The sequence below is a fragment of the Lissotriton vulgaris genome, chromosome 11 (assembly GCF_964263255.1).
Source record: "Lissotriton vulgaris chromosome 11, aLisVul1.2, whole genome shotgun sequence".
Classification (NCBI taxonomy): Eukaryota; Metazoa; Chordata; class Amphibia; order Caudata; family Salamandridae; genus Lissotriton; species Lissotriton vulgaris.
In genome coordinates, this window is record NC_141699.1 from 462,461,761 (window position 1) to 462,489,384 (window position 27,624).

Below are 27,624 nucleotides of genomic sequence, written 5' to 3' on the forward strand. Positions count from 1 at the left end.
TGGGCGCCGCTTTATATTTCCTGTCGATGCGAGGATTGACCACCCGCGCCCGGGTGGGCTCCTTGAACACCTCCTGTGCATGCTTCAGCACCCCTTTAAGCATCGGTAGTGTCTTGACTTGTTTTTCGGCTACCGAGAAGGTGTCGACTAAGAAGTCCGCATCCACGGGGTCTGAGTGCAGTTCGACGTCATGGTTCGCTGCAGCTCTCTCTATTAATGCATTGAATGCCGCCGAGTCCTCTGTCGGGGACGTCTTTGCGGCGAAAAGTTGAGTGTCCTGCCCCGACTGCGGGTCGTCTGTGTCGCCTCCTGCTGTCCAGGGCACCTGCTCCTCTTCCGGATCCGAGTACGCAGGATAGTTGTACTCGGCCTCTTCCTCGTCCACATCAGGCACGGGGGAATGGGCCGGCGAGTGTTCCAGGGCTTGTGGAGACAGAGGTTCCATCAGAGCCGAAGAATCCGCAGAGTCCCTTTTGTTCTTGAGTGGAATCCTAAAAGGTTCCAAGGCCGGCTCCGACGTAATCTTTCGTTTGAGGAGCGACAATTTTCCGGTGTTGGCGTCGATCACCTCACGACGTTCCTCCACCGCAAGCGGCTGGAGCCGAAGCACCGACACCACCAAGGCAGCCTTCGGCGTCAATACTTCCTGAGAGTGTCCGCTCTGCTTAGGCGCGAAGGCCTTCGGCGCCGACTTGGGAGGAAGGGTAAAACGAATGGGCGTTTGGTCCTTGGCAGGCTTCGGCGTGGGCCTAGGCACTACAGTGTCCTGGCTGGGAACCACAGAGGACTGTTGGATCCGCCTTAAGGATTCCCCCACCTTCTTTGTAAGGGATGCCGAGGGCTGAACCGTCTCGAGCGACTCTTCGTCTCCGAGAGCCCGGTCGCCGGTAGGCCTCTTCTTCGGTGCCGACGCCCCATGACCTGGCGCACCGTCGGCGTGACGCTTCTTCGAAGCCGTCTTCGGGTCCGCGACCCCTTTCGGTGCCGACGCAGCCGCGTCGGATGCCTTCACCTTCGGCGCCGACCCAGAGGGCTTCGGGTCGGCCATTTTGGCGCGGCTCTTCTGGTCGGCCATTTTGGCGTGGCTCTTCAAGTCGGCCATTTTGGGTTTCGTGGAAGTTGACGCCTCCAGAACCTTCTTCACCAACGCCACTTTCGGTTTCGCATCCGAGGGTGCGAGACCAGTTGGCTTCACTTTCGTTTTCGTGTTAGAAATGTCCGTGACCGGGCCCGGAGGCGGGGACGTAGGACTCATGGTTAGATCTTGGGTAAGGCCCGAAGGCGATCCCTTGACCTGGGCCGTATGACGGGGAGTAACCCCGGAGTCTGGTTGGGGATGCTCTTCCTCTGAGCTATCTCCCATCGTGGCACAAGCCAGTTCGTCGTCCCCTACCTCGCCGGAGACTTCGTCGTAGGCCTCCTCATCCGCGTCGTAGGTCTCTTCCTCGGACGCGGGGTTAGAGTCCGACCCTTGCACGTCGTCTTCTTCCTCGACAGATTCCTGGAAGATGTCATCAGGTGGGGGTGCCGAAGCCGACAACTGAGCCTGGAGTCGATTAGCCCGGCGAATCTTCAAAGTTTTCTTACTCCTAAACTTCGAACACGCCATGCAGGTGTCTTCACGGTGATCCGGTGACAAGCATGTATTGCACACGGGGTGCACGTCGAGGTGCGAATATTTAGAGTGACACAGCGGACACTTCTTGAATGGAGTCCGCTCCATAGCAAAGGGTGTAGTGTAGGCCCGTCCGCGTCGAAAGCACGTGGAAGGGCAGTAGGAGATCGGAGCTGAGAGTCAGTAAGAAACCCGAACGCAACTATACCGACGCCCAGCCTAAAGACCTTTTGGTCTCGAGTAAAAGTAGAACAACTGTCGGTTCCGATAGAGGGAACCGAAAACACATCCGAACCCGATGGCGGAAAAAAACAATCTGGGGATGGAGGCGATGCCCATGCGCACTGTAGTCCAGGGGAGGAGCCACCTATCTCGTGATACTTCGAAGACTCTTCCAGGACAACAATGTGCAATCATCCGGACCCAACACTAGGTGGCGGACTATGCACAGATATGAATTCAGCAGCCCACATGCCTCGAACACTCATTTTTGTAGGATACGTCAAATGCACAAACATCTCCTTGCTCAGTTAATTTCTAACACAGCATTAAAGTGCCTTGTTTTTGTATATTTATTTATTCCCCCATGCTCCTCAAACAGAGATTTTGTACAAAGGTTCTTCCACATGACTGCAGATAGAATTCGTAAAAAAAGTAAACATTTGAGAGACATAATGATAAACGAGACAACTTATTATAATGAACACCATGGAGTAGAGATAAAAGAGAAAGGGTGGTGTGCTGTGGAAATACATAGCCAAGGGAGGTCGTGGGATGGAGACTGCAAGTTGTAGGACTTATCTGAGAGCTATTTTGAATATGGTACATCTCAGGCATTTCAGTGTTGTGTGTAGGGGTAGTCAAGAGGACAACATATCTTAATTAAATGGAGGCATCGTGGTTTAAGAGTTGCCAGTAAATTTACAAAAGGAGCACCAAAGAGTGTTAACACATACTAAATGTTTCAGGTTGGAGTTATGAAACCCATCAATAGATGTGCACATAAGAATAAACCACGTTCGTACACCATGCCTGCCTAAGACACGTAGTGGGAGGTGAAAGTGGATCTATAAAGGTTTAATAGGATATGATTGGAAAAGGAGAACATTGTAAAGGGAGGAAAGTGAAAAATGGGGCTATTAGGAAGTTATGATGGTGTACTGGAAGATGAGATAAATGATAACTAAGCAGGCGATTAGCAGGTGGAGTTTGTGTGATACCCTTTATATACTTATTTTTTAAAGGATGCTACTCAGTCAGATTAGGCTTGTACCTTTTAATTTGGGTATGTAATTCCAAAGTCTCAGTTGTTGATCAGAATGCTAAGTCAATGCCAATTTAACTTATTCACACTTTGAATAATTGGGTCAATGAAAACTCGAATTGTGTTTTCATTGTACAAACAAATTGTATTGCTAGTGGGCAGCAAGGTGTACAAGTTTGCATGTGCTTGGATAGCCTGGATATGCAGTCAAAAAGTAGATATCTGCTGCCATTAAACTTCCCTTAAATGTCCTAGTACCAACCCCTTCCTTCAACCCATTTGTTAGTGTAGAGCTTTCCACTCTACTGCTTGCATTGAGCTGACAAAGGAGCCTTTTCGATGGTGCAGGCAAAGGTCTGACACGGTCCTCAAAGAAGTCTGTGGACCACTTTGACTAATGAAGGGCATGTATAGGGACCTCTTCCAAGTACATTAGGTGCATCATTCACTGTTCTGAAAGCAAGTAAGCGGTCTGCATGATTTATTTGGGGAGGTTGATTGGGGCAATTTTAAAAGTTTAGAATACCCCCACCTTTACGTTTTCAATCTACAAGATGCACACCTAATTCAAGATCATGAAATAAGTTACAAACATTCCCATCTGAGTGAAGCTAAGAACATGTGGGGTAAATTTACAGAACACCTGCCACCAGGTCACAAATTAATAGTGTGAGACTTGACTCGATGCTCTAAACATTGGTTAGTGGCCTGTTTAACACAGACTTCCCAAATCAGTTTGTACATTTTGGCAATCGCTACCTCCACATTTTCTAATTTCCAAGTTAACTTGCCATTAAATCTATTCAAACTATGTGGATATCACTACGAATTCTTGATAACATTCTGTGGAAATAAAATTCAATGTCTTCTTCTTCCCATTGTGGTACAACCTTTCTATTCCCTTCCTGCACACGCCTCAAGTCAAGTGAATTCCTTCATTTTGTTTTCATGTTTTTTTTACATATCCGGTAAAAAAAAACAGTCAACAATTAACAGATTCTTTGAATATGAAGACCATACAGTGGAGATGGACAGAAAATAACATGAAAAACACAGGTAAATCATTTGTGGCAACCTTTGGCATGTCTTCTAATATCTATCATTTAGTATGCTTATGGCGACTATAAATGTACAAACATCATGTAAGTAATACGCACCAGACAAGCTGAATCCTGACTGATGGAGGTTCCGGACAGGCTGTGCTGGCTGTTTAGCAGGAGAGGTCTTAGCAGAGGTTGCAGGAGTTACCGCTTTTGGTGTCACTGATACTTCACAAACAGGGCCATCATAGAGACCACGTGGGACACCCCTCAGCTCAGCAAGCTGGAAGACAGGAGTATTTCACATTCAAACAACTGTAGCTATGGACACAATTAGTAAAGACCTCCCCCCTGGGAATTTGTGTACCACATTTTTTCAGAGGTGCGAGGTAAAGTAAACAATGTCAAGGGCTCTTACTGGGATGTACGAAGACCAGCATTGAACCTTCTAAAGGGAAGGTCTTGTTTAAATTGAAACAGACATTGATACTTTGATACTCAAATCAATTGGGGGAGTGTGTCACACTACTATCCAACAGGGAGTAGAGACTGAACATTTTACCATACAAGTAACCAAAAGTGGATCAAGGATGTTACAGGAGACTAAGACTACAGCAAACACAAGTAAAAGAATGCTTACAGGGTTAAGCATGAAGCAAATGGTACAGACACTAGGACTAAAAAAATGTGCCCTCAATTAGACAGCAGGAAAAACACATTTTAAATTAACAGGACATACTGGTGTAACAGATAGAATACAAATTTGGTAGAAAATGGCACAATAAATGTGCATTTTTTTTTCAGCCAGTAAACCGTGAACTTCAACACGCTCCCATTAATTAATATTTGCTCACAAATTATTAGAGAGTTATTCATCAAGCCAATAGTGCGAAGAGGGTGTTTGGGACAGATTATGAGCTGAAAATAGATATTCTCAAAGAGTCTGATGGCTGAAACATTACCAATTTGGCACCAACAAACACTCACCATTTAATTTTTGTTTGTGGATGATTCCCTCAGTATTCTAATTTGCGGTTCTGTGTAAATTCCATTGTGGATTAACCGAGGAGTACACACAAAAATGCCAGGCACACAATGCAAAAACACACACAAAAGTAACAGGCAGATAGTAATGTTCACTTTGGCTAACTGTAAGTAGTGGGAGTCACTCAGAAGAAAATGCAAAAGTGCAAGGAGAAAAACACCTACCCTGCTCCTGGCCTTGATGCGCTTGTAAACAAAGTCTGGGAATGGTTTCTTGGGGATGTACCGTCCAGAGCCCTCTGTCACATGAAGGTTTCCATCCTCCAGTACGATCTTCCCTTGGCTGATCACTACCAGTGGACAGCCGCGACATTCCAGGCCTTCAAAGATATTGTACTCTACCGACTAGGACAGAAGAGATTATCAGATGTTACATTCAAGTCAAGTCAAAAGTAAGGATATACAAAAGTTTAATTCTGCAGGCGAGGTATTGGGAAGTAGGTGTACTTCACAATTTCACAAAATTGAGACGATTTAGGCTTCTGCCAATGCAGCACATCAGTTGGAATTTCTCAGAAAAAAACGGTTTTGCAGAGAATTTTGAAGCAAAAATGTTTTAGGGCAAATTCACTCACAGAAAAGTACGTTTTGAGTGTATTATTCTCCCGCAAAGCTTTATATTACACACTTTCCATCGGTATTTAAAAAACCTACCAACTTAGTTAATTTGAACATTTTCAGAGGGTTCTTGTAAACACTTCAGGATGTTGGTAAACCCTCCTTTAAAATTTCACACACTCCTAGTCAAAATACAGCAAGTGAAATCATATTTATCGATTAAGTTATAAACTCACACTCAGAATTGCAAAGCACAGTCATACTTTGGGTGCCTTCCAGCACAACGTCTTCACTGTTAGGAATAATAAGGAGTGGGATGTCACGGTACTTCACCTTACTCTTTAGGACTCTGATTTAGTAAGTGGATTCCTACACTTTAGAACAGTTTTAAACTCCCCACTATTCATTAGGTGTGGCCAGTGGGGGGAAACCTCTTTAGAAAAGGGCTCTGAAATCTGTAAATCAGAAAACAGAGTACCTGTTATCTAACTTCAAATATAGGGCTTAATGTACTAAAGTGTTCCGCAGTCACATGGTCTGCAATTTTGCAAAAACACAGACTTGGCAACCACACAACACAGTTGCAATGTAAAAATTAAAACTGCACCTTGGTTATGGCCAGAACCTCCTACCCTAACTCAGAGCTGGCTAGTGCAAATATGAGGCAGGGTGTGAAGTAGGGGCAAACTTTAAGTCTTGGATCACTGACAATGAACCGATGGGATGTTGTGCAACATATTTAAAAAGTAAAAGAGAAGTCTGAAAAAACATGGACCTGTATTTTCTCATTTTGAGAACCTTCCCCTGACACTTAATTCATTTACAGCAGGATCAAGTGAAATTTATTTGTGGACATACAGCACTGGCAGAAGCAAACGATGCGGACATCGTGTTTTTCTGAAAAACTCTTGAATGGTTTCTTACTGCATGCATTTGGGTGTTAAGAGTGAAAAGCAGTGATAACAGTCTTGGTTAGACCTTACTATGACTAGTTCAGTCTTTATGCTCCTGCACCAACAATATATCCTCTCAAGATAGTGTGGCCAACAATTTTTGAAAAGTATGACTAACTGTAAAGGGTTCTACAAATATATGTCAAATGTAGAGACTCCACAGACAACAACATGGGGGATGGAGGGATCACCAATCAAACTACATCTCTATTATATGGGCAATGTTAGTAACTGCTGACAAAAAATGCACTGTGCGAGCCAGTGTCTGCCACGGTTCAGCCCTGAAAAAGCCAAAAAAGGGCACTGAACAAGGAGCTCCGAGTCTTTTAATTCTGCCTTTTGCAAGCCGAAACAAAACCAACGGTACCAGTCTGCAAGTTACACCACAGCGTAACACTCTGGACACTATTGTTTACCAGTGGCTTTCCAGGACAGATGATACTATTTTATTCCATTCAAATAACCAGGTTATGGCTGATTACTAATAAGTTTACCTTGACAAGCATTTGATATCTTATGCCCAAATTCCTGGTGACATATGAACGGTTAAAAAAAAAATTGCCTGCTGATTTCGGGTATTCTTTGCCCAGTGTTTATCAAGCACAGGATTCTACGTCACTTGATTTGGATGCATCTTTAGTTGCAATGGTCACGCCTCTTGTGAGGGTTTCTTAGCTATGCTTCTTACGCCACTTGGCTTTTTAGCATCAGACAAGCCTGCTGGGTGTATTCAACAGTTGAATAGAACTGACACTTTTAATTTTTCTAGTTAAATGGTGTAATCTGGTGCTGCGCTGGCCTCCATGCAAATAAGCAACTTATTAGGTAATTGAGATTTTAGACATGCGCACAGGCAACAAAACTCAATTCTTGTTCCACAAATATTTAGTATAACTGATTAAGGGCCAGAAGTACAACCCTTTCATTTAGAGCCTCGCAATTTGCGACACATTGTGAGTCGCAAGTTGCGAGGTGCTAAATGAAATGTACAACAGTGTGTTTACACTGTTTTGCGATTCCCAATGGGGTCGCAAATTGTGAGGCTTATTAATATTAATGAGCCTCTCGCAATTTGTGAGCACATTGTGAATGCCATCCCTCCCAGGGATGGTGGCCTGCTGGTCTCAGCAGACCACAATGTCAGGGACTGCTTTTTAATAAAGCCGCTTTTTTTTAATTAATTTTTTTAAATGCAGCCAGTTTTCCTTAAAGGAAAACAGGATGCATTAAAGAAAAAAAATGTAACGTTTTAGTTTAATTTTTCAAGTGCAGGCAGTGGTCCCTGGGGGCACATGCATTACCACCTACTTCAAGTAGGTGGTAATTGGGAGTGTTCTGCGACCGCAATTGCGGTTGCAAAACATTAGTACATTGTTTTGAGACTCACTAATTTGAAGGGAACGCACCTTCCAAATAGCGAGTCGCAAAACCTCGGGATAAAGGCTGAAAGACCGGAATCACAGCCTGAATATCCCAAACCCGCTGTTTGGGGGGGATAAACCTGAAACTGCGCTGAGTCCAGAACCGCTCCGATGAAGAGGAACTTCTGAGAGAGACACAGGTGTGACTTCGGCACGTTGATGCAGAACCCCAGTGAGTGCAGGAGGTCGGCTGTAGTCTGGAGGTGGGAGACGACTGTTTGGGGCGAGCCCGCCTTCAACAACAAATCGTCGACATAGGGAAAGACTGAATCTCCTAATCTGCGCAGATGAGCTGCGACCACCGCCATCACCTTCGTGAACACCCGTGAGGCGCTGGTAAGGCCAAAGTGGAGCACTTGAAAGTGCTAGTGGCCTACCGTGAACCGCAGGTAACGCCGGTAGGACGGGGATGTGGAAATACGCGTCCTGCAAGTCCAACGCTGCCATCCAGTCTTCTTGGTCCAGGGCAGCTAGGACCTGAGCCAAAGTCTGCATCTTGAACTTCTCCTTCCGGAGGAAGCCTATGACGCTCCTTAGATCCAAGATAGGGCGTCGGCCCCCTTTGCCCTTATTGGGTACCAAAAAGTAGTGGGAATAGCAACCACATCCTACGCCTCGCCCAGGAACGCGCTCGATGGCCGTAGCCCTGGAGTCGTCTAAACGTTCCAGCGCACTATCCGCCTTGTCGCCAAAAAAGGAGACGGCCATCAAAGGGCATGTCCATAAGGAATGGTTGGACATCGCCCGAAAAGTTGGTGGGCCTCAACCAGGCGTGGCGGCGAACTGCCACCGTCATTGCAATCGCCCTGCCTAGCGAGTCCGTGGTATCCAAACCGCACCAAATGGAGTATCGTGCTGCGTCCCTTCCCTCTGCGAGGGCTTGGGTTAGCTTTGCCTGGACCTCTGCCGGGCACTGCGGCAGCACTTCGGCAACCGTATCCCACAGAGAATGGGAATAACGGCCCAAAAGGCAGGCGGTGTTGACAGACCGCAACACCAAACTTAATCAGGAGAACAGTTTCTTACCGAACTGGTCATACCTTTTGGATTCCCGATCCGGAGGAGCGGTCGGGAATGCAGTCTGGGAAGTTAAGGCCTGGATCACCAGGCTCTCAGGGGTGGGGTGGACGGACAAGAAACTGGGGTCGCCCGGAGCCGGGCGGTGGCGTCGGGCCATGTTCCTATCCACATGGATGCCTGTGGAGGGCTTGGACCTGGTGCCCAAAAGAACTTCAGTGAGGGCCTTGTTGAACTGCAGGAGAGGCTTCTGGGAGCTTGCCTGCGGTTTGAGGACCTCAGTGAGGTTAGTCCTCACGGTCGCGGCTGGAAGCTCAAGAGCCAAGGCCTTGGCTGCCCGAGTCAACACTACACTGTACGCAGCCACCTCCTCCGTGGCCACGGTAGGAGAGGAGACGAAACCAGTGTCGGGCGAAGTGTCCAGACCACTGGCATCCCCAAGTTCATCCGCCCAGTCCTGACTTAACTGACACTGCAGTGCCAGAGGGTCTTCAGACCCCTCCCAATACCCCTCGTCATCCATCTCCTGGAGGTCAGGAAGAAATGATGGAGCAGGATCGTTGGTGAAAGGCTCACCTATCAGCATCGAAGACGGTGCCGGACCAGGGACGTCGCCCGAAGACGGCGCTGGGGGCGACACCCTTAGTGACGATGTCGGCGGAATGGTTGTGAGGTCGACCGGCCTGGATCCGGAGGAGCCCTGCGGCATCGGGTCCGAAGTCGCCGACGGCGCCGGGCCGAAGCACCCAGCCCGCCCGGGCTCCCATATGGGTCCACAGGGCCCGAAGACACCTCGACGGGACCCAACGGAGGGAAGCGCGACCTCCTAGCTGTGAGGAAGGCGCTGATCTCCTCTGGTGTCGCGTTCAGCCCAGGGAGTGGCGCGTGTGGAGATGGTCGCGCGAGCATCAGAGAGAGGGGGGGGGGGAGGGGGAAAGTCAGAAAAGTGATATCGCTTTTTTCAACTTTGGCCCCGCGACCGGTCCCTCGACCTCCTCCTGGACTGGGACCTCGAGCATCGCAGGGCCGACTGCCGGATCTCGAGTCGCTTACGGGACCGCCCCCGCCTAGCTTTCAACGCCAATGCCCGGCAGTCGGAGCACGACTTGTCATCATGGTCGTCCCGAGGCAATAAAGGTACAGACGGTGGGGGTCGGTAACCAATATTAGTGGTTACAGTTGTCGCAGAGTTTGAACCCGGGCATCCCTATCGGCACCAGGGTCGATAAATGACTCGAGAAGATTCAAAACAGATCAAAAAAAGTTAGTCAAAAAGTGACTAAGGAGTACTGCTCTTCCTGGATCTGCGCTTACTGGCGCGTAAAAAGAAGACCTGACATCAGAGCGCGAGGGCGGCGTCTAAGTACTCCGACGAGGTCATCCCCGCGACCACGACGCAGACGACTGACACGGAGCCGTAGATGACGCCTACCGATGCGCAGGGGTACTGCTACGCAAAACTTTCCGGATCCTGTCTCACGCCTGGGGATATTCTAAGGTAAGGAATCTAACACTAACCTGTTTCTTTCAGATAGTATTATCTTGCATATGGCCACACTACTCATAAGACCTGTAGGTGTGTTTGGGCCTCAGGCACATGATGTGCAGGACTGAACAATTGTACTACAGAAAATCTACACCGACAAATATTGTGGTATAAGAATACCGAGGTCAGAATATCAATGCACAAAATATCGATAGGTAAGTGCATATAGGGAAACATAGATTTACTATTCCTAACTCCACATCTATATACTCTGAAGATATATGTACAGGGGATGTACATAGATGTGGCATTAGGTATCGAAAATCTAGACATACCTGTTGATATTTTTTCCTATATATTTTGTCCTCCATGTTATGTACCACCAAAACGCCAAGTTCGATATTCAGGAGGCATACCGTGAGAAAGATACACCTGCTGGTGGCACAATAGGCAAGGATTAAAAAACATTGCAAAATATAATTTGGTAAGAAATGTGTTCAGGACAGTAACTCCAGATTCAAATTGAAGGGTGCAGAAAAATAGGAACGGACATAAGTGCACTGGGGTGGCGACAAAAAAGACTCTGTGACGTCGTATCTGCTTGGGACTGGATCGAGATGCCACCTATCAGTGCAGGACAGCGGTTTCAACTTTTCGTATCTAGTTGTCACCTAGAGGAGTTTCTCTTCATTAGAAGTATTCATTAGAAGAGATTCATGCTGCAAAAACAAATATTACCACCATGGATCAATTGGTTTACCCCTATGGTTCAAATGGTTTAGGCACAATTCATCCCAACAAGTTCAAAAGCATGTAAAAGTAACACCATTGAATTGCCATTACACATTATTGTTGAAAACAGTTTGGTTATTTTTACATATCAGACACATAGGCCTACATAGAATTCATGAAATCACCTTGTAGGCATAAATAACGGCTAGTAACTAGATACCAATTGTGCTTTTTAGTCACAAAACCAACTTACGCTGTTGTGAGTTTTGGCAGAAATGGTCTTCATGCTGTCAGGGTCCCAAATAACGAGGTCTGCATCAGAGCCCACAGCAATGCGGCCTTTCCGTGGGTAGAGGTTGAAGATCTTTGCAGCAGTCGTGCTGGTAACAGCTACAAACTGGTTTTCATCCATCTTACCAGTCACCTATCAAAGAGCAGAAGTAAAGAGACATCATTCTTATTTAGTCAGACCATAGGCTCAGAAAGGCTACACGTTGTATGTAACCCATATGAAATGGCATCCTTTTCTGCAAAACCCAACAGTAAATAGATTCTGGGTGCCACATACTACATTATAGCAGATCTCAATGGAAGACCCAACACCTCAAATGAGAAAGATAGGCTAAAATCCATGTCACAGACCAATGGACTTTTTTTTTTACAGTCCAAAGGATTACATGACAAGCCTATCTGGGAACAATATACCAGCACAATGGTAATCTGTCCCTTGAATGAATTATGGCAAAAAGGTGCCATACCCTGCAGAAAGGTTCGATCAGTAAGAGCAGATGTTAATAAAGTTGTAAGCAAACCATAAATACAAAAAATACATTCATGAAATATCAGTTAGCTTAAAAGGGTTGAAGAGGGTATCTACGCCGGAATGAGTGGGTACATTTAATAAATAGCACATTTAATCGTAGAACACCCCACTTAAAATTAAACCTCATGTAGCACAACCCATTAAAACTTCCACATTAAGACACTTTACAACACAAGGCTTTACCTTATCTCAGGGTTGGAATCAGGTAAAACATCCTTACCACTGACTTGTCCCAGATGATGGACATCCGCTCTTCCGTTCCATTGGTGCCAGCAGGAATCAAAGTGAAGTTGTCCTTGCCCACAGCTTTTTGGGAAGTGTTGTAGGTGCAGTGTGCACTGCCCGTCACCTGGAGATCTCCACTGAAAAGCAAAGACAAGCGCAACTGCTGCATTAGCTGTGAGAGTATAATTGGGATACAAAGAACATAAGAAGCCATTGCATCACTATTTGTGCTGGCTGCCACTAGGAATGAAATAATCATATATCAATTGCTTCTGCCATATTGTAAGTTGGTCAGTCAGCCTCGGAGGGAATAGACCGCCTTCAAGCCCAAAAGACAAGCCAGTACAAAGTTACAACACTATAAACGGTGCTTGAGTTGTGTGTAGCCCATTTCCACAATAAGCCTTGAAGGAACAACCTAATGCTGAGAGCAGACACAAATGCAATAATTATCAGTAAGTAGGTTACTTTAAAGGACGCAGCAAAGCGAAAAACTCACAGAAACATCTGTGTCTATATTAATACACTTCTCTGGCCCCTTAAATAGTGCTTGAGCCAGAAGACAAATATCCAAAGAGGAGAGGGGGGGGCACACATAATCAATGGCAGCCTTCTTGTCTTCACTGAGCACCAAACGTGGTGTCCTAGATATTCTTTCTACCTTAAGTTGAAGCCCAACTATAGGGACAAAGCACCTACAGAGTATATGATCGATTTGACCTTTGCTATCAGCCACTTAGGCTAAGAGGAAAGGAATGGTTAGGTGAGAATAAAATAAAACTAACAACTAAACAGATTTAGGAGAAATCCACTGTTTGAGACACATCGATGGGAAAGAGTGCAAGCTAAAACAAGCCTAAACAAGTTTATACAGACATTTGCAGAAGGTGCTAGTAGAAGAGCAAGTGTACATACATGCGACTACATAAATCAAAACAATTAACCCAATTCAATGCTTTTCTGTATGCAATGACATTAAAATGATACAATTATGAACATGGCTATGCACAAAGCAATCATTCAATTTAGACACTGTAACTGGTGCAACGCTGGTAGATAACAAAAATGGATTCATACCCAAACAGGCAACTATTTTAAAGGCTGGACTTTAAGAAAACATTACTTGTGTTAGCTGATGTTTGGGCCAACAACAGTCCAGCTGTAATAAACGAAATACGCCTTGCTTTGTGCCATGCAGCACGCACAGCCGGGTTAAGAACAGTACTAATTCCTGTTTGAGAGATAATAAGAAACTAGAACTCGCAAGCCAAAGAGACAGCTAAATCAGTCCCTGTTCACACACGCTTTTGTTTTAGGGCTAATTCAGCCATGATAGAGTGGCACAGGGTTCAATGCAGCTGTTTTCCAAACTGCCTAATGTAGGCATTTTCCATGTGGGACCAATCGAAGTTATGAAAGATCATACTTTACAGAACAGAGCTTCCAAAAGCAGTGCCACAGTCTGCATAGAGCAGTGCTTCTTCATAAACCACAATGGAATGCAATTTAAATGTTTATGTTATTCATCTAGGCGGCTATTACGAGTATACTCTGCCATACTAGGAGTTATGTGGTGTTTGTGGACCCTGAATTATGAGGTCAGAAACATCAGACCCAGTTTTACCAAGTGCAGGTCTGTATCCAGTAAAACCACAGAGCAGCGGTCAGGGGCGCAGCCAGAGGCATAGACCCGCACAACCATGCACCCCTCTACAGGTCCATTGGGGAAGCACACAATGTTCTCTCCGGTCACGGCATGGTCTGCCATGTCCTCGGTCCCCCTCCGTCACTCATTGGACCAGTACAAATCCCCGCTGACATTAACTACTGATAGAAGGTGGAAGTGATCAGCAGAATATCCCCCCAAGTCATGGAAAACCGGGATTTTCAGTTGTTATTCTTTGGACGGCACAGTTATTCCAAATTCCAGGGACTATAACTGGTAATACCCAGATTTAGATATAGGGATACCAGGCAAAATCTAAAATTACAGCCTCTTGGTATCCCCCCATCCAAATCCAGCTAGTGCTTAATGAGACCCCCAGTGTACTGGCAATGCTTTCCGTTTAGAGAGAGACTTCTTAGCGGACCATAATATATCAAATATAAATTGGTATCTGATGACGAGGATCGCTGACATCCACTGCTCAAGGAAGAGGCTAAAGATTAATATATCGATCCACATATGCGGATATTTTTTGCAGTATAACAGCTATACAGTATCTATGTCATTATACCTATTTTTGTAGCAAGGCTCTTGTGAATGCCTGCAATGCATCCACAATTCGTAATTTGAATTATCAGAGACTATCCTGAAGAAGGTGGTGTAATTGGTTGGATTATGAACTGAAAACCTGCATTGGCATGGGTTCATTAAAAAAAGATCGAACAGTATAAGAACAGGAATGTTGAGTATTGCTCACTGTATTGGACCTTATACGAACCAAAAATGTAGGTATGTGTGAGTGTGTATATGAATGTACATGTATTGTACAGGACATAAATTATTTAAAATGTATTTTGAAAATTAACTGTAATGACAATCTACCATCTACATATCGGCCAATTCACAGAGGTATGGACTTACATTTGTACATTTCCACATGCACAATGTACACATACTCATGAGTCAAGTTAATTACAAAGTTTAGAATTCACATACATTGTATTCATATTCCGGTGGGAATATAAACAACCTCGTAAGACATTCTTGTAAAATACATAGCGCTATGTAAATTGTAAGATACTTACAATTTTCAACTGCATCTGTTTTTACTCAATTTCCTACACACCTGCTGTGAGAAATGAACATATTGATACACTTATTTATACGCACATAGGTCTGAACCATACATGTATGTTTCGTCCCAAGAAACATGTGTCCAATGCATTTCCAAGCTCTTGTGAATATCGAAAGAATGAGCACTTTTCTCACAACAGGTGGAAATTAAGTGTCTAATTTAGGAAAGCACTCTATAAAATAGCTGGGTATGTTATGTTATGTTACTTGATTTTTTGAGCGCACAGCTGCCCCAGCGAAGGGGCGTCCCGGCGCTATAACTGAAAAGGCAACATAACTAACAGAGTAGAAAAGGTAAGGAAATTTTAATAAGGCAGGGGGAAAAGATACGTTTTAATAGCTTTCCTGAACGCAAAAAGATCTTCTAAAGAACGAATGTGCGCATGAAGCGCATTCCATAGCTTGGAGGCCAACACAGTGAAAGAGCGACCACCTAGTCTACATTTTTTGAAGCGCGGAACGAGTGCTAAATTTTGACTCGCAGAGCGGAGGCTACGAGATGGCGTGTACAGGGTCAGAAGATGCTGGATAATGGTAGGGGTGTCGGTTTTAAGAATTTTGAACGCGAAACACAGAGTCCTAAACTCTATGCGTCTGATTACTGGCAGCCAGTGTAATTTAAAAATTGTGCTGCGGGCTGAACAGAACCGTGGCAGGCATATAGACTGCATATATGGGCATACATTCTGTTTGTGTAACCAACATACACTATATGCATGTAATTTGCAACGTTACATGCAATTGTGCACATGGAAAAAACGTTATGATTCAACAACACCAAACTCCAGCTTTTTCTGCACTCACTATTTGGAAACTATAAATTTGAATCACTAGGACACCGAGAGAGCATTTAAATGTAGGTCTAGTATTCCACGGCCTTCTCTGGATGAAAGAAGTTCTGCTGCAAGGCCAAGACAGCCTCCTGTATGAGAAAGAATGTAAAAGACTGAGTGTTAGGGACAAATGTAAAGCAGTGGAGAAGACCTAAAAAATGAGCTCTATACGGATCAGGCCAGGTTTATGCTAATGTAGGCCACTGTATAGACTGTTAAGTAGATGACCAGCTGGAGCATCTACAGGGAGGCAAGTGGGCTATATTTTTCACTCCGAGATCACTCCAAGATGAAAGGTCTACATAGCGTCACTTTCAAAACTCCTAGTCAGCGTCCCATCCTCGGCAATCTACAGTTATGAAACCCGATCTATTATCTATTATTTGCCACCTTCTTTATCTCTTCATCAACCCTAGATCTAAGTAAAAGAAAAACTATTATGCATGGAATATATTTGAGGAACTCATAACTGAATTATCATCAGTTAGTTTTGTGATGATGCGGTCCTCTTTCTAAAATTATTTCCACATGGCCACAAGATTATTCTGCACTGCAGAACAGGCCGGGCCACTTGGTGTCATCTAGAAGACTTACTTATCAGTTCCTACTATTCTTACAACTGCTTCCTCCGAGCGATTCAATGCCAAAGTCTCAACTACTTACAATTCTCTTTCATTTCTACTAATCTCCCCACACCCTTAACCCTCTTTTCAAAGTCTTCCTTCCATGACTGTTTCTGACACTTCTTTACATTGACAGTTCACAACCACCCATCCTAGAAGGTGAAGGTCTTTATCAGTTTGTCTCTGCACCTATGCTTAAAGCGCAGTACTATCTTCTGTAAACATCAAGCAAGGGGCACATAAACCAATACCCTCTTATCTCAAATGACATGACTCCAAGAAAGACTTGGTGGCTCAAAAATTCCCCTGCAACCTTAACTCAGTCTTACATCAAACTATGCTAATCAAGGTTGGAAGAGCTCTTGAATTCCTCAGCCACCCCACAGCAAGTCTTCATTTCAATGAAACAAGCAATCTCTGCCATAAACCTTTAGGAAGACTGGTGCCATTGAACCACTAGGGCTATACCGAGCAGGGTGCATTACAACTTGTCAAAAATGGTTTCTTGAGACTGATGCTCGGCTTACCGCAGGATAAAATAAACAAACAATATCCCACAAGGTATTAATGTATAGACAGTGAATATGTATGCCAAAGGCATTACTTGCAAGGAAAAAGGAGACTCAATTAGTTTTTTGAATGTGCTTGTAGCATCATGTATTTTAAGTTTAAACAAGTGACACAAGGTGGCGGCGCAAGTGACAATGGTGAACAGCGTGAACGGCGCAAGTGGTGTGAGTGAAATAATATATACAGTGTGAAGATAGAAAGCAATAGCTCTAAATTATAATTCAGTCTCATTATGTACAATTTACAAATGACAATTAAAGTGAGTCACTGCAGGGAGTTGCGCAATTGATTGCGCTGTGTTGTCGACGACGTTTCGATCTGCGTTATTAGGGATCGTCTTCAGGACCATTGTCACTTGCGTCGCCACCTTGTGTCACTTGTACACACTGAGCACCAAGTACAATTTGGGTTGTTTTTCGATTTATTTCTATGCAGTGCTGCTATAACTGTATGTTGTGTTTAAACTTAAAATACATGATGCTACAAGCACATTAAAAAAACTAATTGAGTCTCCTTTTTCCTTGCAAGTAATGCCTTTGGCATACATATTTAACTGTCTATACATTAATACCTTGTGGGATATTGTTTGTTTATTTTATCCTTCTACCCTGATCCCAACCTGGTATATGGGTCATACTCCTGTTGTCTTTCACCTGCTTACCGCAGAGCATCCCATCCTTTGTAGTGCACAAAGAACTAGGGTTGGACTCTTTCTCTGATGTATTGGCTTTTGGCCCCATATTTCTGTGGATTATAAATTGGGACCAAGAAGGAAAGCACCCTAAGTAAGGATATCCTAAGAGACCGTCTTTCCCTTGATCATATTAACCGCATCTATCTTACTAACCGCATCTTTTAGCTCAAGTATGTTAGAGAATGTTCCATCAGTATGGGTAGGGCAGACTTACTTGGAGCAACCAAAGGAAATTTGCTGTAGGGATCTGACCTGTGTGAAAGCAAACTTTTTTTTAAAAAAGTAGGTGGGCCAGAGAAGAAGTGGAACTGAGGAATAGTGTGCGTAGGTACCTTTTATTGAAAACTCATCTACTGAAAAATATCTTGTTTGGTTTAAAAGTATTCATGACTGCTTTCTATTGACTAGACTTTGATTGGACCTCTTTCACTATCGTTTGGCCCAACCTTGTGGTGCACATAGAGGGCAGTGCCTCCCACCTTGTTGCTGTGATGGAAAATCTCTACATGATATGGTGCACTTTAATGTTTTGTAATTTTTACGAGGCACTTAGGAAGTCCTTTATCCTATTCTTAAAAAAACAGGGTTTGGGCAGTTTAGACCTGCTCTTATGTTTTTTACAACAGCGTTCAGGCTCTTCAGTACTGCATGTTCTTAGCTTTTTAGGTCGAGCTTAAAACAGCGCAGGCGCTGCTGCTTGACTTTTAGTAAGGGGATTTTCAATCTGCTACCAACAAGATTTTCCTGACATAAAGCTAGAGTCCAAGTGCATGTGGACGCGCGCAGCCTCCATGTGGGTAATTAACTTTTGTGCATGTCTTGGCCCCCACTGTGCTCCTCACTTTTTTTGGCTTCACTCTGCCATCTGCATTTCCTCGCGGCACCCCTCCGCCACCACAGAATGCGCCTCGCGGCCGCTTGCCCTCCGCCAATGCCAACTGTGTGCAATGCCCAAAGCACTTCTGGGAGGCCACAAACCCCAGCATCCTATATCCCGGCTCTTAAACCTCCCCCTGTCCTCTGTCGCAAGAAGCACCTCGTAAACCTAGCGCCATTCATCCCGCGCCATCATCCTCCATAGCAGTGCGTGTGTTCAGTATCTTTCTTCCTCGTGTTTTGTGCATCTGTTTATGTGTGCAATTATGCACGTGTTGACAGGTCTTACTTTTGCATAGCCGCTCTGCAGACTTGCACACAGTCAGTTGCAAAATGACGGTCGCTACAGAAATGATAACGGGCTCAGGATAATCCTTCTGAAAAGGAGCCCCCTGCCCCCCCCCCTTTCCCCACCCTTTGGGAGGAAACGGGGTGGTGACTCCTTTCTCCTGAGCTGAACGTGCAGTAATTTTACACTAGGTCACATATATATTATTTGTGAAAGACATCCCACCCCAGGTCTTTAATCCCGGACTTTCACCCCACAGCTGAAATGCAGACACAATCGGTGGGCGCTAAAATGTGCTCAGACTAGAGCCCTTTGATCGAACCTACCATAAACTTCTCAAAAGTGCGCTATTTCCACGATAACCCTCGTACTCAGAAAAAGAGAGTGCGCGCCGTCCTTGCATGGTGGGGGGGGGGCTCCATTGGTACACGCATCCTCAAAGCTCGAGGACAGACATTGAGGTGAACCATGGTTATTGTTCTCCTTCTCAACATAATCACACCCGATTCAGTGTGATAAAGCACTTTTTAGCTCCAGCCCAGCTTTCAACCATGCGATTCCCAATTCAGTGTATTCAAGCAGCTACCTTTTAGCCCCAGCCCGACTTCAACCGTGCACGCCTTTTATATTATCAGCACAGCGCTGTACACAAAATTAAGATCGAAGCATCCATCGTGAAGAAGATCATGACTTGTGAACTATTTGCCTGATTCGAACATGGCCACATGTCAGGACATATGCACTGTGTTAAAAACCAGGAAAGTGCAACAAACTGCCTTATAAGCATTAATAGAATGTCAGTCACAGCCCCCATGCAGAAGCGCACTTTTCAAATATCTGGAACTGGAACCAGGTTTACTCATAGCGTTTATGCAATTTAAAGATACAATCTGCAGTTCTGAGTCTTTTAAAGTAATGTCAAACTAGTTTGAGTCCTTCCTTTATGTCTGACTTCAGCCGCATCCCTTTCCTGTAAATACCCAGCGAGAGAAGGACTTTAGTAGTACCCTGCATTACCCCAGGGCAGCGATTCCAGAATTCCAGCCCAACCGGGGGCAATAGTGGGAAAAGCCATTGCAGCAGCAGTTCAGAGAGTAGAGCCGCGCACAGACCCCTGACTAGTTTGACCAGCATTTTAATAAGAGCTAACCATGAGATGAGCTCTCCAAATATTTGGCATGTTAATTATGCAAGCATATGGTGTAAAAAATATGAAAGACTTAAGATTCAAAAACATAGCCACTCCTTGCTTGCCGCTCGCAGGTATAATTTTGTCGACGTTATTTCTAGCCTCAATGAGACGAACAGAGGGATGGTGTTGTGCTGGCGTGTGTTAAAGCGGAAGATCCTCAACTCCTCCTAACAAGCATGCATGGAGCGATTCATCTGCTACACAGACATGGCATGCTCCGAAACAAGTTGTAAATGGTCCCTGTGACAGCAGCCCCTTGTTGGGTGTTGGTATTTATTCCAAAGCGTCTTTACACACAACGATAAGCATGCACAGACTGATATATATAGTTACAATCATACAGAGATCTGCAGACATGCACAGAGGCACACACAAACATACAAAGATAGATATACAGACACAGGAAGATACAAACACACATCAAAACAGACACATGGTTGCACGCACTGCACACATGGATAGACACACATACAGATTAAACTCATAATAGACACTCACTTAAAGACAAAGACACCTAAACACACATTCATACACATACCAACATTTACAGATGCATACAGCCACAGGTATACAACAGTATACAAACAACCACACAAATACAGATACAGGAACACAATTGGGCACCCACAGGTATACAAAGAAGCAACTGCTATACAAATGATACAATACAGTTGAACACCCCCCCCCCCCCCACACATACACACTGATTCATACATAGAGGCCCATGCACACACTCATAAAGGCACACACTCATAAAGGCACACACTCATAAAGACACATACACTTACACACATTTACAGTCTGGGTATTACTAAAATCTTTATTTACGAAGCACCATTCCATCTTGAACATTTGTGTGCATTTTGTAGCAGTCAATTTTATACAGAGTGTGATGCAAATTGCAAATAATAACTTATATATTTCCACAGGCTCTGACCACGTAGCACTAAAAATACCTGTCACTATTCTTCACTGCACCAGCCAAGATATAATTCTATTTCCTAAGGCAAAAGTATTCCCTAATCAGACTGCATACGCCAGTGTGAAGTAATTGTATAGGTCTTCAATCCCTGACGCACAGCACCCTGGGTAAAATGCTGCATGGCTAAATACTTATAACGTCCCAAAAGCGAGACCTATTGGCTATGCCAATGCTTGTTAAAGGTTGCTATAAGGACTAGGTCTAGCTGGGATTAGCCTTTATGGACACTTACTTGTCCATGTGAGAACATGAATTTGGTTTTAATATGATTTGTGTATGTATCCTTGTATTTTAGGAGGCTGTGATGGATGTTTTCATTGCATTTGAAATAATTCTTACCAACAATATTGTATTTTAATGGTGATGTCCACACAAATTTTGGACTCCTCGACCTTTGCCATAGCGCCTATTTATTACCCCTGCACATATGGGCCAATGAAGGCCAAATTGCATTATTAACTTCTGTATCAGATGGAGTTTTTTTTTTTTTTTAACTGTGTTAATTTTTTTAATGTTTGTTTTTGTAAAAACCGAATTAAAGATTGACTGACTGACCCTGGAACTGGTCAAGTGTCAACACTGTTGCCACCACACTCAATAAACCAAGTGTTATACCAAAGAACTATCAGTGTTTAAAACGAAGATTTGCATCCCGACACAGAAGTGTTCCAGATTAACGTACAAGTTGATATAAGCACTTCAACTGGAATTCTACTGATCAGCAACCAGAAAGTACTACATAATTCATCTCAGTGACTCTGACCACCTTTAAACAGAACCCTTCCAGAATCCGTTACAAAAACAAAAACAAGAAGCATTAACACAGAATCAGAAATTTCTCAACATGTATACCAACTACAGGGCGAAGAAAGCGATTGAATCTCACCTAGACAAAGAATGGACCAGCTTTTACTACCATTCAGCTGCAAATGTGGACCCATACCTCAGCTAACCTCTCTGATGCATTTCACTCTTCCTTTACACCTTATGACTCACACTCCACTAAGCTTGCTGCCTCCATCAGCCAAGCAGGGTCAGAAGTTGACTTGTGCTCACCTTCAGTCTTTCCCTTCCATCTCTTTGGTGGTTCAAACTATACTCCACTCTTTTTTAAAAGGCAGAACCTCTCCGGATGCCTTAAACATTGTCCTCAGCACTATCGAAGCAGCCTAGGCATGACCGTGCAACTCCGACAAGTACAGACCAATTGTAAACAGATGTTTTGTATGCAAGCAAAAACAAAACGCATTTCTCACACAACTTTAACACTATATTAAGGCATTTGAACTCTTTCTGAAATCCTATAGGGGACAGACTCTGCCACGATCACTATGAATGCTGTCCTCAAGACACAAGTGGAAGGCAATGAGGCTGCTACCCTCTTCTTACCGCTCACCTGTCTTTCATATGGTCCGAGCGTTTATCATCCTCTGTTGTCTCTGCGATATTGGCATTCATGAAAAGGCTTTCAACTCGTTCTACTACTGCTTTTCAGAATGAACACAGATTATGTTGACTACCTTACACTTCATCTTAAAGTTCCTCATCTCTGGCATACCATAAGGCTCTGTCATTTCTCTGACTCATTTCAACATCTACCTCAGATCACACCGTAACTCACTGAATACGTCGATCTAAACTGATAAAATTAAGTCGACGATAAACAGATCCTGCAGAAGCAGGCCCAGACATTTATTTCCTAGTTAATGTTTATGATTCAATGGCCATAGACCATCTGAAACTCAACATCTGTAGAAGAGAGTCATGTCTTGTGGTTCAATGGTACATACAGTGGCCCAGATTGGTGATCCCCCAGCTGGTCAGCCTACTTATAATAGCATCAATGGTGACCTAGGAATCAGTAACCATGAGCTCGGACCTCAACCTCACGCCCCAAATCAAAAGTCATCAGGGCCTCATTCCAGCTTCTAAGATTACCAAGGAGACCCTCCCTTTTCCTTGGCTTCAGTGTTTAATTCCGTTGTGCTTACATGCACTGACTATTCACATACCACCCTCCTCCCCAAAATATCTACTTTGCACTCTCCAACAACACACAACATTGTGACAAGTCTTATGCATCGTCATTGGAGGTACTTGTTTAGTGTCAGTTCTCAGCCCCGCACCCATAACTCATAGCTAGGTTAGGCTGCTTCAAGGCCGTTCACATCACTCCGAAGGAACTAAACAATATACGCCTTCCCTTCACTCAGAGAAAATTGCGGAACACTCAGCCCAGGTGTAGTTGCTGCTTAAAAATGTACTGGAATCTCTACATACAAAATAACATGACTTGGAATCTCAGCCTTTTCCATTCAGTGTGCAACTCTCTCCCTGTTATGAGGAATCTTCCACACCGACTAACCGGTTATAATGCTCTGAAGACATGACAGATCGCAAACTCCTTCTTTTCCCGCTATGGCAAACCTGACCAAGACAATAACAATGTACCCAATATGAAAGCAATACACCTGCTTTTGGGTTTGAAACAAGAAATTGGCTGAAATAATCTGACCTCTGGTTAACCAATGCATATGTATCTTAATAGTCCTGCCATTCTCTTAACTGTGCTGGTTACTTAAAGAGTCAAGATTAGAACACATCTCAGGTACTAAAGCATGAGATGTATGCATAAAAAAATCCCCTCCTCTGCAATACTGCAAACATATACACCCTGTTCCCTCAACATCTTTGACCCTGAACACACAGTCCTTAATTTAGAACTGAACTCCTTTCAGCTGTCTGAAGCTACCAAAGTATGGATGCATCAAAAACATTCCTTTTTAGTCTCTAAAAAAGAAAACAAAATCGGAAGATAATTATTTGCCTTGTATGAAAGACTAACATCAAATGATGGAGAAATAGAAACAAGGAATTAACAACGCAACTAACTGTGCTTTATAATAAAGCGATGCAGTCTCCACAAATTGTTTCCAAAAAACTTCTCGGGGTATATTCCATTGTTGCTGTTTGGAGATCCAAAATGGTTACTGAACTGTTACAAACGTATATGTAGGAACACACACTGTTAAGTGTCCAACTACAGAGTGCAACAGTTACAATGCATACACCAACCCATGTCAGTTCTTTAACCCCTTCGCTGCGGGGGATATTCCCCCACTGTGGTGGGGGGGAGGGGGCGCGCACAGCGCTCACATGCTCATGACGAGCTGAGCTCGTCATGAGGCACGGCGCTCCTGAGCTCATGACGAGCTCAGCTCGTCACGGCCAAACCCGTTCCCGTGGAACGCTCAGCACAGCAGGGGAATTATCCCCGCATGCGAGCGTTCCACAGCTCATGACGAGCTGAGCTCGTCATGAGCACCGGAGCGCCGTGGCTCATGACGAGCTCAGCTCGTCATGAGCTTTCAAGGGGTTAAATATTTCACAATATTAAAACAAACTGATTGGTGGCTTGTGGGTTATCCTTACTGACAAAAACAAACGCAAAAATAAACCACAACAAAAAACAATTCCATATCATGCTAGTTGGGAGAAAAAGGTTTACGAGTACGGTCAGTCAGTGAGCAGCAGTCTGAAGGCACGCTTCTGAGGAAATCGGGACTGGGGACAGATGACTCAATACACAGATAACCATCGCCTACCGGCACAATCAGAGTGGAACATTGCTTCTCTGAAGAAACGATTGTCGTTATTGCAAATCGCAAGACGTCCAGTTACCACGACAGAGAAAAGAGGGGATATGTAAAGCAGAAAGGGCCAGGCTGCCGTGTGATTGTAACAAGATATGGGAGTGATAGGCAGAGAGAATCGATTTGATGGATCAAATATTGCAACACATGGCACACTTGCAACAGAACTACTCACCAGGACAGCAAGGAGTTGAGGAAGTCTGGCGTGGTAGGATCAGGGCTGAGTGGTGGAGAGGTGACAAAGGCTGCTGCTTTGGCCCAGTTTTTGCTCCAGTAATGAGTTCCATCTGTACCCAGACTGGCTGTGATGGGCTCACCATACACAACTGTACCTAAAGAGGGATAAAAGGACAACACAAGCTTAAAGACACATAACCCCATAATAAAACCCCAAGAAAGACATCAACTCTTTAGTATTAAAATGTGTGGCAAAAAGGGAACTGGAGTCAAGCAAGATAAGAAATATGAAATAACAGGCAAGAAATAGAATAAAAAAAATTAAATCAGTAATTGGACATTCCAGCACTATGGCCAATGTGCACCAGGAACAGGAAGATAAAGATATATTCAAGCTACTTAAATGTTCTTGACAAATGGCTACTTTCATTGGTTTGTGATCATCTACTGTTCTGGCAAGGTTTAAACATTAGGCATTCCTGCAACACCAATGTTCAACTGGGGGTAAGATCTGGTCTTCATTAGTAAAATACCAATGCAAATGCAATACAATTGATGACGAGTAAAAAAACGGAATTTTCACTTTCATAACAAATACTTAAAAAACAATTCTGCAGTATTGCACACCATTATAAAACGTCTAATAAAAACTGACACTTTGGCTGCATTGCTAAATTTCTATAACAGTATTTAAAAGCATCTGCAAAATTTCATTTAAATTGTTGAAAACATTCTCAAAGGAACATCTTGAAAATGCCTACTACAACGAGGGTATTTGCTCCCAATTTCGCATAGACAGAATCAGGCCAATTGTGCCAACTTCAAATTCAAGCAGACTCAGACTGAAAACTGATCTGCATAACTTAAACTCTATAAAGGGTTTGTTCATTTATGCTATTTCTATATATAATGTTAGGAAGTCACTGTGACTCTATCCAGTGAAGCCCTCATTAAGAGTTGGCTGGGAAAACAGGGAGGATCTCGTATTTTGAGTTTAGCTGTAACAATTCAATCTTAAAATTTTCGCTGTATAGGTTTTGCCCAATAGCAACTGGTGACAACTGCATACTGAAACGGGATGGAAAAAAGGAAAATCAGTGCTAATAGGAAAGAGGGATAATCAAGTTACCCCTCAGTGAGACCTCATAAAATAAAAATGGGGTACTAATTTTTCCCCAGGTTAAGGCAAGGTGCAGGATCTTATTTTTCCTGGAGCAAAATTACCAGCTCGTACATCAAGCCACCTTGGGCAGACACCCAGGTAATGTAACACGTTAGTGAATTGAGTGGGGTCAGGGAACAGCATTTGCATTAATCGAGTCTATTTGTAAATCCGTATTTGTAAAGCGCGAACTACTCACCCTTACGGGTCTCAAGGCGCTGGGGGCGGTTGTGGAAATTAAGTGAGCTATTTCCCAGAGTCACATGGTGCTGAGCGGAGCTGCTGCAGGAGCCGGGGATCGAACCTGTGGCCGCTGCACCACACCTCTCCACACGTGCAGTAAAGAGGGGGAAGAACTTACCCTTTTTCCTGGCTTGCGCGATAACATCAGCTGCGCTCTTGCTCATCACCTTGGTGACGTAGAGAGGACAGTTTGTTTGATTGGCAACTGTGATGGCTCGATTCACTGCTTCAGCCTCCACCTTAAAAAAAGAACACACATTCACTAAGCCGAACGTGATAAAACTCTATTACTGAGAAAGCCCACCCCATGAACTGAACAGCCACCTTCTACTAACCTGATAGGAGTTTCTACCAAATCCAAGAGTAAGTATTTTATCAAATTCAGATGGAAAAACAGCGTATGACATGGTGAGATACCAGAATATTGATTTCAAAATACCATCTGATGTAATACTATGTTCTAAATATAATTTACATAAATATCACCCGATGGCAGGAATCATAGAAAATCTTCACTCAATTGGACGATATGTTTGTATATGGTAGGAGGGCACAATATTTATGCTATAAAATATTTCTATATATGATATTTTAACACATAACCAAGTGGACTAGAACCCTTGATTCTGATGGTCTCATACAATCTTGCACCCACCGTTCAACCCAATCAGCAATCTTATTGACAGTGGTTAGTCAATGAGAGACATTATGTCCTCTCCAAAGCACTCTCCTGTCATGTGGGAATCTGTCACATGTGTAAAACAGAGGAAAACTATAATGTCCGAGTCATGTTGGTTCTTATGGAAGCTCTAAATAGACACTGCATATTCTGCTAAGAAGAGCATGATAAAAATAACACAGGATGGGTTGCTTGGACCAGACTTCCTTACATGTTCAATGCTTCATCAAACGACATTCTAAGAAAGGATCAAAAAGCCTGAATTTGGGCTCCAGGTCATGGGTGTGAGGGAAGTATTAAAAAGGGTGTGCTTTACTTTCAAATCAAAATTTGATAAACTAACAATTGAGAGAAATGTCCCAATTTTAAGCATTATACCAGACACCGTTTCAAAGAGGACTTTGTATTAAATAAAACAACTGAACACCTGTTATCAAGAGCAAGAAACCCACACATGATAGACGCAGACAGAAATGTAAACAGGGATCAGCACAAGACAGTATTCAGAGTAGGAAAAGCGTTCAGTCACCTGCCAAGCTACAGTCAGTTCCAGACTGAGCAAGCTGAAATGTATTGAATGTTCAGCAATACTGCAGGGACGTACCCTCTCAGTTGGTTTTGGGGAACCAATTGAGTGGGGCAGGCCAAATTAACCACCCTCCATTTTCGAGCA

General features: G+C 43.9%; 1 protein-coding gene across 2 annotated transcripts in view; it reads right to left on the reverse strand.

Moving 5' to 3' along the window:
• Positions 1-27,624, reverse strand: part of DPYSL2 (dihydropyrimidinase like 2) — a 366,898-nt gene that overhangs the window by 8,012 nt on the left and 331,262 nt on the right. For both annotated transcript variants that reach the window (XM_086943522.1, XM_086943523.1), the window contains exons 8-13: positions 26,391-26,511; positions 24,866-25,022; positions 12,174-12,315; positions 11,384-11,554; positions 5,129-5,308; positions 4,037-4,202 (exon numbers count right to left, since the gene is read on the reverse strand). In XM_086943522.1, coding sequence (XP_086799648.1) covers positions 4,037-4,202; positions 5,129-5,308; positions 11,384-11,554; positions 12,174-12,315; positions 24,866-25,022; positions 26,391-26,511 — 937 coding nt within the window. The remainder of the gene's footprint in view (positions 1-4,036; positions 4,203-5,128; positions 5,309-11,383; positions 11,555-12,173; positions 12,316-24,865; positions 25,023-26,390; positions 26,512-27,624) is intronic.